The sequence below is a fragment of the Cherax quadricarinatus genome, chromosome 2, assembly GCF_038502225.1.
Source record: "Cherax quadricarinatus isolate ZL_2023a chromosome 2, ASM3850222v1, whole genome shotgun sequence".
NCBI classification, from domain to species: domain Eukaryota; kingdom Metazoa; phylum Arthropoda; class Malacostraca; order Decapoda; family Parastacidae; genus Cherax; species Cherax quadricarinatus.
The window spans coordinates 82,387,669-82,400,690 of record NC_091293.1 but is presented as its reverse complement, the minus strand read 5'-3'; the positions used below and the strand labels follow the sequence as shown (position 1 = coordinate 82,400,690).

Below are 13,022 nucleotides of genomic sequence, written 5' to 3'. Positions count from 1 at the left end.
CGGTATTGCAAATTTTACTGCATCAGCGATATTTATGCTTCAGCAGTTCTGCCCACTTTGAGTCCTATTTTAGGCCAATTACATTGTTCCATTCGACCAAATTCTTAGCTATTTCACTAGTATATTTTCCATTTTATCGACCGAGTACAAAAAAACACCCAATCAGCCATTTCAACTACCCAGTAAAGCGATCAGAAATTGGTAATTTGGCCAATTTCACACAAATTTCAAAATATTCCAATTTCAAAATAGGGTCCAAATAAACAATGCAGGCATTTGTGGCACTAAAATAACATTTCCTCTGTTCATCAGTTATGTTCCCAGGCTTTACACATGAATTTCATCTTTAATTTTTATTCACACAAAAAAATAGAAGATATACTATGCAATATTTTAATAATTGTATAAATAATATCAGCACATTCGTGAACACATATCACGGGTGACATGATTTGTTTACTCTTGAATATTGGCAAAAATTAAACATTTCTGCTACACTGAGCTCAATTTCAAGCTATTTTCAGTCCAGAAACCAATCAACAACTATTTCTGTAATATATCTTCCATTCTATCAAATGAGATCAAGAAACCGAGAATACAACAATAAAAACTATACAAAAATACACCACAAAGTTTTAAACCAAAAACACAGTTGGAGTTTTTTTCTCATTATGCACTGCGTGCTGCAGGATGTTTTTTTATATGGTGCACACTTACCACACAGACCAATTCATATCTAGGCCCAAATTTGAATTACCCAGAATGAAACTTTATACTTTTATATGTTAAAGCATAATTAATATATACATATAGCTGAAAAATACATTACATATAAAGAAACAAACCTTCAGACCAAAGGTTTCTGGTTTAGTATTAAGATCTTCATCTTCTGAGGTTTCTTTTCTTTCTTTGTCTCTAGGCGAGGGTGAAACGTCTCGGTTACCAGCTGTTTCCTCTACTGGTGCGTTGAGGAAATTGAAAATTGAAAACTTCTCTCTCTTGGATTTGTTAATACCAACAAATGAAGATCTGTTAAATAAATTTATTATTAAGATAAATCTTTCTAGTAGCTAATTTGATTTAGTTTGAGTTGGTACATATGTTAACTGAAATAATACAATTTTCTGCAGTTTCACATTCAAAGGATCAACATCAAGTATATATAAAAACAAGCAACAACTAAGAACAAAAAAAAAAAAAGGGATCCACAATGCACTTATAAGGAAAAGGAACTTGTCAATAGTCTGTATAACCTCTGTAATAAACTCCCAGACCACTTTTCTTCTAGTCAATCTTATGTCTATTTTCTCCTGCACACATACACACTCTTAGCTGTATACATCACACAGTGTGCATGCCTCATGCACACCCCTCTGTACATCACAGTGAGGAACAGCTGACACAGGAAGGTAGTGAACACTGTAGTTCACAGAACCTTCAGAGAAAGCCATTTCTCTGAAGGTCCTGTGAACTACAGGTTCCATGAACCATTTATAGGAATCCTACCGCCAGTACTCAAGATTATGTTTAACATGCTCACACAAGCCTGTTGGATGCTCAAGCCCCAAGCACACAAAATCTCCCTCCCTCCAACCTTTCCTGAAACTAACACATAACCCTTTTTCTATCCATTACAGAATCATACACCTTCTTTGTCATCCTATTCTACTCCATCTTCTCTAAATGCCCTAACCACCTCAATGACCCCTCCTCAGACCCCTGAAATATACTTCTGGTAACCACACACCATCTTCTAATTTCTATGTTTTGAATTATCTGCATAATGTTCACACTACACATTGTTCTCAAGCATTACATCTCCACTTGTGCATGAGAAATGTGCAGTGACCAATGAAGGCAACAAAGGCAGTACAAGTGAACAGGAAATAACTAAGGGAGAACATACTGGGTGAAAAGTATCTTGGAAGTATATTACTGGTGTTATAGATGTTATACCTGCAAGCTGCTAGTATTGTACTGTATATTAATTGTGTTACAGATGCTACACCTTCAAGTTACTAGTAATATATTGTATATTACTGTTGTTATAGATGCTACACCTGCAAGTTACTAGTAATATATTGTATATTACTGTTGTTATAGATGCTACACCTGCAAGTTACTAGTGATATATTGTATATTACTGCTGTTATAGATGCTACACCTGCAAGTTACTAGTAATATATTGTACATTACTGGTGTTATAGATTCTACACTTGCAAATTACTGTGACATAACACTTGGTGTTATGTAACCACTGTGATGTAACACTTGGTGTTACGTATCCACTGTGATGCAACACTTGGTGTTATGTATCCACTGTGATGCAACACTTGGTGTTATGTATCCATTGTGCTGTAACACTTGGTGTTATGTATCCACTGTGCTGTAACACTTGGTGTTATTTATCCAATGTGATGTAACACTTGGTGTTATGTATCCAGTGTGATGTAATACTTAGCGCTATGTATCTACTCTGCTGATAAAAATTAATTGGTTTTCAGGAGTGTATTTTTTTAAGTAAGTAAAACAAAAAAGTTACAACAGTGGATTAATTGAAACTTACAGTTTATTGTGTACTGAAGTTGGTAAAAAAATGATCACTTGTCAGTAACAGCAACAAATCCATCAGTGATACATAAGTTTCAACAATTTTTAATGCCAAATTATGATGCATTTTCACTTTTTATTGTTTTAAAGACTTAAAACTTTTTTTTAACACATCGGCCATTTCCCATCAAGGTAGGTTGACCCGAAAAAGAAAAAAACACTTTCATCATCATTCACTCCATCATTGTCTTGCCAGAGGCATGCCTACACTACAGTTAAAAAACTGCAACATATCAACACCCTTCTTTCAGGGTGTAAGCACTGTACTTCTCACCCCCAAGACTCAAGCATGGCTTACCAGTTTCCCTCAATCCCTTTATAAATGTTACCTTGCTCACACTCCAACAGCACGTCAAGTCCTAAAAACCATTTATCTCCACTCGCTCCTAACACACTCATGCATGCTTGCTGGAAATCCAAGCCCCTCGCACACAAAACCTCCTTTACCCCATCCCTCCAACCTTTCCTAGAATGACTCCTACCCTGCCTTCCTTCCACTACAGATTTATATGCTCTCCAAGTCATTCTATTTTGTTCCATCCTCTCAAAATGTCTGAGTCACCTCTACAAACCCTCCTCAACCCTCTGGATAATACTCTTAATAAACCCGCACCTCTTCCTAATTTCCAAACTATTCCAATTTCTTCAGATATTAGATGTGTTCCAAGGTGTTTTAGTACTTTAAACATGGGTAAATCCATAGCCCAACATTACTCCACTTGAATCATACATTATATAGTAAACTGGTGCAAATAATTTTTTTTTATTTTTTTACTGCTTTGTTCTTTTAACACAATATACAAGGAATACTTATTATGTTACAATTGTTTGAAGGTGTAATACTAATCTCTAAGACAGTAGACATACTATCTTTGCACTGTATCACTCACTCATCTACCCTTATCTCACATATGGAATTTGTGCATGGGGGTCAACAACATCAAATCACCTAAGGCCTCTAATAACCCAGCAAAAGGCTGCAATCAGAATGATAACAAATTCCCACTCGTGACAGCATACTCCACCTCTATTCAAGTCTAAATTTGCTCACCATAAAGAACATCCACACTTATTCATGTGCCTACTACATACATAGAACAATACACGCAAACATAACTCCTCCACTCAAACTTCTCACCAACCTTAACAGGATACACGGCCATAACACAAGACACAGATCTCTTTTTGATGTACCCCGCGTCCATATCACACTGTGTAAAAACTCTATGCACATAAAGGGCCCCAAAATCTGGAATTCATTACCAGAACATACTAAAGAAACCAGGCCTGAAAATCATTTTAAGACTCTTCTAAAAAAACCACTTACTCGCCCAGGACTAAATAATCAACACTCAATATTTAACATTACCAATAATTCTCCCAATTACTTAAATCTTAAAACTTCAAGACAACATATAGTAAATTGATCATCTTGTTTGTTATACATTGTAATGCGACAAATTTGTACAACTATAATGCTTCATTATCAAAATGTTCAAATTTCATTGTTTCAAATACTCAATTGAACTTCATATTGTAAATTGTTTACTGTAGTTTTTACCACTGAACCTTTCATTGCTTGTTAATTTTAAGTTAATTTTAATCCTGCCTATAATGCTCTGCATACAAGGAGCTTTTGGCATGTACACCCAACTACTATAATTCCTTGTACAACTATGTATCATGTCCAAATAAACTATATGAATATGAATATGAAAGTCACATTGAACTACTATTAATTTGAACATACCAGCCATTTCCCACTGAGGCAGGTGACCTGAAAAAGAAGAAACAAAAGCTTTCCTTTTTACATTTAATAATATATACAGGAGAAGGGGTTACTAGCCCCTTGCTCCCGGCATTTTAGTTGCTTCTTACGACACGCATGGCTTACGGAGGAAGAATTCTGTTCTACTTCTCCATGGGTTTTCCTGGGTTAATTATTTTTTATTCTTTTTAACACTCCAGTCATCTCCCACAAAGATAGGGTAACTTGACAAAGAAGAAAACATTTTCACTATCACTCACTCAATCACCATCTCACCAGAAGGGTGCTGACATAACAATTCAGAGAGAACATGCTGGGTTAAATAAACAAAGTAATTTCTATGTGCACATAATATCTGTGTGCTTTCAAGATCATTGTAAGACACCTTTATATGGAAATAAGTCACATCGTTTGACTATACTGGTTTATCCTAGGTTAAATCTACATACCCTAGGTAATAGGTTGGTAGACAGCAACTGCCCAGGGAGGTACGTACTACCGTCCTGCCAAGCGAGTGTAAAACAAAAGCCTGTAATTGTTTTACATGATGGTAGGATTGCTGGTGTCCATTTTTCTGTCTCATAAACATGCAAGATTTCAGGTACATCTTGCTACTTCTTCTTACACTTAGGTCACACTACACATACATGTTTTTTTTTTTTTTTTTTAACAAGTCGGCCGTCTCCCACCGAGGCAGAGTGACCCAAAAAAAGAAAGAAAATCCCCAAAAAGAAAATACTTTCATCATCATTCAACACTTTCACCACACTCACACATTATCACTGTTTTTGCAGAGGTGCTCAGAATACAACAGTTGAGAAGCATACACATATAAAGATACACAACATATCCTTCCAAACTGCCAATATCCCAAACCCCTCCTTTAAAGTGCAGGCATTGTACTTCCCATTTCCAGGACTCAAGTCCGACTATATGAAAATAACCGGTTTCCCTGAATCCCTTCACTAAATATTACCCTGCTCACACTCCAACAGATCGTCAGGTCCCAAGTGCAATTCGTCTCCATTCACTCCTATCTAACACGCTCACGCACGTTTGCTGGAAGTCCAAGCCCCTCGCCCACAAAACCTAGTTTACCCCCTCTTTCCAACCCTTTCGAGGATGACCCCTACCCCGCCTTCCTTCCCCTATAGATTTATATGCTTTCCTTGCCATTCTACTTTGATCCATTCTCTCTAAATGACCAAACCACCTCAACAATCCCTCTTCTGCCCTCTGACTAATACTTTTATTAACTCCACACCTTTTCTTAATTTCCACACTCCGAATTTTCTGCATAATATTTACACCACACATTGCCCTTAAACAGGACATGTCCACTGCCTCCAACCATCTCCTCGCTGCTGCATTCACCACCCAAGCTTCACACCCATATAAGAGTGTTGGTACTACTATACTTTCATACATTCCCTTCTTTGCCTCCATAGATAAAGTTTTTTGACTCCACATATACCTCAACGCACCACTCACCTTTTTTCCCTCATCAATTCTATGATTAACCTCATCCTTCATAAATCCATCTGCCGACACGTCAACTCCCAAGTATCTGAAAACATTCACTTCTTCCATACTCCTCCTCCCCAATTTGATATCCAATTTTTCTTTATCTAAATCATTTGATACCCTCATCACCTTACTCTTTTCTATGTTCACTTTCAACTTTCTACCTTTACACACATTCCCAAACTCATCCACTAACCTTTGCAATTTTTCTTTAGAATCTCCCATAAGCACAGTATCATCAGCAAAAAGTAACTGTGTCAATTCCCATTTTGAATTTGATTCCCCAAAATTTAATCCCACCCCTCTCCCGAACACCCTAGCATTTACTTCCTTTACAACCCCATCTATAAATATATTAACCCTTTGACTGTCGCGGCCGTATATATACGTTTTACGAGGTGCCGTGTTTGACGTATATATACTCATAAATTCTAGCGGCTTCAAATCAACCAGGAGAAAGCTGGTAGGCCCACATGTGAGAGAATGGGTCTGTGTGGTCAGTGTGCACCATATAAAAAAAATCCTGAAGCACGCAGTGCATAATGAGAAAAAAAAAACTCCGACCGTTTTTTTTAATTAAAATGCCGACTTTGTGGTCTATTTTCATATAGTATTTATGGTTGTATTCTCGTTTTCTTGGTCTCATTTGATAGAGTGGAAAACATATTACAGAAATAGAGATGTTTTTGATTGATTTTACTATAAAAAGAACCTAGAAATGGAACTCAAAGTAGGGGAAATGTTTGATTTTTGCCAATGTTCAAAAGTAAACAAATGATGCCATTATCCAATAAATGTCCAACTAGCCATTCTAATATGCAGTCATGAATGGGTTGATGTTATTTATACAGTTATTACAGCATTGCAGTAGTCTGCATAATAGTAAGTCTAATATTTTTTGTTTGAATAAAAATTCAAAACAGAAAGCAAGAGTAATATCAGAGGGGCCTGGAGACGTGACTGATGAACAAAGAAAACGTTATTTTAGAGCCTGGAATGTCTGCATTGTTCATTCTGGACCTTATTTTGAAATTGTCATATTTTTTAGTTTTCGTGAAATTGGCCAAATTGCAAATTTCTGACCACATTATTAGGTAGTTGAAATCAGTAAATGGGCAGTTTCTTGTACTCAATCGATAGAGAAAATCAAGTTCTAAAGAAATAGCTATGAGTTTGGGCGACTAGAACAATGGAATTAGCCGAAAATAGGGCTCAAAGTGGGCGAAATCGCCGATTTGTAAACAGTGCCGAGGTCGCTAACTTCGCGAGAGCATAATTCCGTCAGTTTTCCATCAAATTTCGTTTTTTTGGTGTCATTACAATCGGGAAAAGATTCTCTATCATTTCATAAGAAAAAATAATTTTTTTTTTTTTTAAATTTTTCGGCACCAGGAGACACCTCAGGATTGGGGGTTGCGACAGTCAAAGGGTTAAACAACCATGGTGACATTACACATCCCTGTCTAAGACCTACTTTTACCAGGAAGTAGTCTCCCTCTCTTCTACACACCCTAACCTGAGCCTCACTATCCTCATAAAAACTCTTTACAGCATTTAATAACTTACCACCTATTCCATATACTTGCAACATCTGCCACATTGCTCCTCTATCCACTCTATCATATGCCTTTTCTAAATCCATAAATGCAATAAAAACTTCCCTACCTTTATCTAAATACTGTTCACATATATGCTTCAATGTAAACACTTAATCTACACATCCCCTACCCACTCTGAAACCTCCTTGCTCATCCACAATCCTACATTCTGTCTTACCTCTAATTCTTTCAATTATAACCCTACCGTACACTTTTCCTGTTATACTCAGTAAACTTATTCCTCTATAATTTTTACAGTCTCTTTTGTCCCCTTTCCCTTTATATAAAGGGACTATACATGCTCTCCGCCAATCCCTAGGTACCTTCCCCTCTTTCATACCTTTATTAAACAAAAGTACCAACCACTCCAACATTATATCCCCCCTGCTTTTAACATTTCTGTCATGATCCCATCAGTTCCAGCTGCTTTACCCCCTTTCATTCTACGTAATGCCTCACGTACCTCCCCCACACTTACATTCTGCTCTTCTTCACTCCTAAAAGATGGTATACCTCCCTGACCAGTGCATGAAATTACTGCCTCTCTTTCTTCCTTAACATTTAAAAGTTCCTCAAAATATTCTCACCATCTACCTAATACCTCCATCTCCCCATCTACTAACTCCCCTACTCTGTTTTTAACTGACAAATCCATACTTTCCCTAGGTTTTCTTAACTTGTTTAACTCACTCCAAAAATTTTTCTTATTTTCATTAAAATTTCTTGACAGTGCCTCTCCCACTCTATCATCTGCTCTCCTTTTGCACTCTCTCACCACTCTCTTTACCTTTCTTTTACTCTCCTTATAACACTTCTGCTTTGTAAAAACTTCTCATAAGCTACCTTTTTCTCTTTTATCACACCCTTTACTTCATCATTCCACCAATCACTCCTCTTTCCTCCTGCCCCCACCCTCCTATAACCACAAACTTCTGCCCCACATTCTAATACTGCATTTTTAAAACTATTCCAACCCTCTTCAACCTCCCCACTACTCATCTTTGCACTAGCCCACCTTTCTGCCAATAGTCGCTAATATCTCACCCGAACTTCCTCCTCCCTTAGTTTATACACTTTCACCTCCCTCTTACTTCTTGTTGCCACCTTCCTCTTTTCCCATCTACCTCTTACTCTAACTGTAGCTACAACTAAATAATGATCCGATATATCAGTTGCCCCTCTATAAACATGTACAAGCATATATATATATGTACACACCCCTCTGGGTTTTCTTCTATTTTCTTACTAGTTCTTGTTCTTGTTTATTTCCTGTTCTCTCCATGGGGAAAGTGGAACAGAATTCTTCCTCCGTAAGCCATGCGTGTTGTAAGAGGCGACTAAAATGCCGGGAGCAATGGGCTAGTAACCCCTTCTCCTGTATATATTACTAAATGAAAGGAGAAGCTTTCGTTTTTCCTTTTGGGCCACCCCGCCTCGGTGGGATACGGCCGGTGTGTTGAAAGAAAGAAAGAAGAAATCTACATACTGCAGTGTGCTGTTTGGCTGAATTCCACTGCTAGTATTATAAAACTGTCCTAAATTTGAAGTGAATAAGGCGGTGGTACCCATGATACACCGTATAGACCCATCTGGTCTTAGATTTTTTTCAAAGGTATGATGCAGTTAGGCTGGGGTCTACAATATTAACAGGTGGTGCATCTGAATGCATGAAAAAATTGTGCATTCTAGTATTCTGGACCCATCCTTGTCTCCTGCACACCAGTACGCTGGTCACAGTTTAGGGCTAATGACAACAAACATATGGCAAAGCACTATACAAAGCCACTAATAGGAGGAAAGTTCTCAATGAGAAAAAATAAAAGATTTGTAAAGCCAACAATTACAGCACAACTCACTCTGGATATGGGTTAGGAACGTTAAATCTTCGACACAGAAGACGATCTGGATGCCATTCCACCACTGACTGTGTCAACTTGCCAAACATGCCCATTTTGGCAGCTTTAATTCTTTCATCAGTAACATTGTGACCCAAGGCATCAACATTTCCATCATTAGTGGCTGCATCCATCTGAAGCACATAATTAATTGTATTCTGGTTACTCTGCTTTCATAATCTTTATATTGCAGATGCTATGCTCCTTCAGGAAAATTTAACTGATATTATGGCACACTAAATCCACCCTAAATAATTTAAGCCAAAGTCATTAAAGCTCTAAAGCATCTACAATAGTAGAAAAATAATTCTATACATACACAGTAATATAAGTCAGCATGCCTTTTCATTTGTAACATCTTACATAAAAAAAAAAATTGATATCAAGGTCGTACTTTTGGGATGTTTATGTTGAGTCCATCCTTCAGGAGTGGTCCAGAGTCTGGTGTTGCAGCACTCACAAATCTGCAAGTCAACCAATGGTAAATATTCCCTTATAAATAATTTACATTTCCAGAAAAAAAAAATGAAACTAATAGTATTTTTCTAGTCATAATAAAGTGCAATAACAATTCATTGCCTACAAAAGCTTACAGGAGCTCTCATAAGTGTCTGAGTTAGACTTAAGTTGGAAGGTATAGAGCACTTCTGTGATTTTCAGCTCCACATGTGAAGGGTAACAGGCTAACACTTTAAAAGACACTTCACTCATGGGGTGGTTTTGCATGTGTGCATGTACCTTTATCATTGAATATTACGGCTTGCCTAGCAGCTGATAGTTCTAAAAGATTTACCCATGTGCTCGGCAATTTGGGCAATGAGCTGCTTAACATACAAGTAAATCTTTCAGAACTACCAGGCAAGTCTTCATATTCAGTGACTAAGGAACATGTACATGCACAAGATCACCATATTAGTGAAGCATCTTTAAAAGTGTTAGTCTGTTGCTCTTCACACATGGCACTGAAAATCACAGAAGCTCTCCATACCAACTTAAGCCTAACTTAGGCACTTATGATAGCCTCTTTTGTTTTTAATGATAATTTTTATTTTGAACTTTGGAATAAATTTTACAAGGTTCTTTAAGAAAATGTATATCATTCCATATTTGTATCTACAGGGATAGAGCTAAGCACATAGAGTCCTATCTTCAGTATATAGTCTGCCATTAGAATATCAAAAGTTTCCAGTAATGGTAGCATTTATCTCTTGTAAACCATTCCAGTCCTAGGTAGTAGGTTGGTAGACAGCAACCGCCCAGGGAGGTACTACCGTCCTGCCAAGTGAGTGTAAAACTGAAGCCTGTAATTGTTTTACATGATGGTAGGATTGCTGGTGTCCATTTTTCTGTCTCATAAACATGCAAGATTTCAGGTATGTCTTGCTACTTCTACTTACACTTAGGTCACACTACACATACATGTACAAGCATATATATACACACCCCTCTGGGTTTTCTAATATTTTCTTACTAGTTCTTGTTCTTGTTGTTTATTTCCTTACCTCCACGGGGAAGTGGAATAGAATTCTTCCTCCGTAAGACATGCGTGTTGTAGGAGGCAACTAAAATGCCGGGAGCAAGGGGCTAGTAACCTCTTCTCCTGTATATATTACTAAATGTAAAAGGAGAAACTTTTGTTTTTCCTTTTGGGCCACCCCGCCTCGGTGGGATACAGCCGGTGTGTTGAAAGAAAGAAAGAAACCATTCCAGTCTTTTATCATTCTGATGAAGACTTACTTAAGTTAAATTATAACAATGTCACCAAACAGGGCTATGTAATACTTAGCTGACTGAAAAAGCTGGCCTACTAACATATGTATTACATATCAATATTTCCTAAGTATTTTAAAGTAAAACAAACATGACAAGGATTAGTTTAATATAAATGAATGCAGAATAATACTTGGATAACTCCTGATTTGTCACTGTAACTCAGGATGCTCATGGGTCAGCAAAACTAGTGAGAGGAAGATCAGGATACAGTGAGAGGAAGGTCAGGATATACCTTGAGTGAGAGGAATGCCAGGATACACCTTGAGTGAGAGGAAGGTCAGGATACACCCTGAGTGAGAGGGTCAGGATACACCCTGAGTGAGAGGGTCAGGATACACCCTGAGTGAGAGGAAGGTCAGGATACACCCTGAGTGAGAGGAAGGTTAGGATACACACTGAAAGGAAGGTTAAGGTCAGTTCCCCCCCCACACACACACAGAGGAAGTGAGAGGAAGGTTAGGAGGAAAGAATGTGAGAATCAGATAATGCAGACTCAGCAGAAAATATTCAGGTGAGCAGAAGAATGGCAGTGTCACAGCCAGAGGTTTCAAGTGTCATTCTGCTGACAGTATCAGACAACTGCTGACAATAATCAAGACAAGATGAAGGATAAGTTCTTAATGCCATGTTTCACTCTATTTAGAGCATTACATTTCTAGGCACCGTATCTGTCCCACCGAAAGCTATTCCACAAATATCTTTTCCTTCAAGACAACAACAGACTTAACAAACAGCATTAAAAACAAAACAAAATTGACCAAAGTATTGGAATACAATCTTATGATACAACCAAGTACTGGAATACAGTCTGAAGATTCAACAAAGTACTGGAATACAGTCTTATGATTCAATAAAGTACTGGAATACAATCTTATGATACAACAAAGTACTGGAATACAATCTTATGATACAACAAAGTACTGAAATACAATCTTAAGATACAACAAAGTACTGGAATACAATCTTATGATACAACAAAGTACTGGAATACAATCTTATGATACAACAAGGTACTCAAATACAATCTTATGATACAACAAGGTACGGGAAGGTTCTAATGGTAGAACAGAGGTAACCCTGGGTGTCTGAGGCCATAAAACTCACCATGTACATAATTAATAAATTTCTCTGTTAATCTGTGTTGTCTTTCACACACTGCCTGTACATCAAGAAACTAATGTCTGTACCTCACTCTGTTCACTCTAGGCCTTGTACAATGGTACAATCGATCTCTTCTTTCAACCAATTCTGATAATTGTTCTAATCTTGATAGATAAACTAATAAACAGACTTCATTAAAAGATAATACAGCAGCAACTACGTGATGATCATAATTGAATTATTAAGTGAGATCATCACACAAAGAACATACAATGCTGTATCTTACACATAACTAGTATAAGCATGTATCGGTGACAAGTTATAATTTATCCATGGATAAACTCACCCAAAAATACAGGAGGTCCTGTAACATATAAACAAGTTGTGTTCCTGGTTTTTCAACTAAAACAAAAAGACAAAAGAGTTGTTTGTATAGAATAGTACAAATGATGACTATGTTTCACACATGTCCACACATGTCCCTGTTTGTACAAGTAGATGTGTGTAATTTGGGGCATTTGTAAGTTGGGGCACCTTAAATAAGCATATTAATGTTGGGGTTACTTGAAACTATTAACAGCCTATATGTAACATTGAGTAGCAGAAAAGAACAAGTGCCATATACTACAAATAATGGAGAAAAACACAGGTGTGGGGAAGATCAAAGCTGTGAAGCTCTTGTTACTGTACTCTGTCACAGAGCTCAGGCTATTCCTAACTTGCAAAGGGCAATATCTACACATTCCCAGAGAC

General features: G+C 37.3%; 2 protein-coding genes across 6 annotated transcripts in view; one reads left to right on the top strand and one right to left on the bottom strand.

Annotated features, from left to right (window-relative positions):
* CaMKI (Calcium/calmodulin-dependent protein kinase I) overlaps positions 1–13,022 on the top strand; it is a 919,698-nt gene that overhangs the window by 611,506 nt on the left and 295,170 nt on the right. The gene's annotated exons all lie outside the window — the stretch shown is intronic.
* Positions 1–13,022, bottom strand: part of LOC128684401 (G patch domain-containing protein 1) — a 90,689-nt gene that overhangs the window by 9,633 nt on the left and 68,034 nt on the right. For both annotated transcript variants that reach the window (XM_070089380.1, XM_070089376.1), the window contains exons 12-14: positions 9,790–9,859; positions 9,357–9,529; positions 846–1,029 (exon numbers count right to left, since the gene is read on the bottom strand). In XM_070089380.1, coding sequence (XP_069945481.1) covers positions 846–1,029; positions 9,357–9,529; positions 9,790–9,859 — 427 coding nt within the window. The remainder of the gene's footprint in view (positions 1–845; positions 1,030–9,356; positions 9,530–9,789; positions 9,860–13,022) is intronic.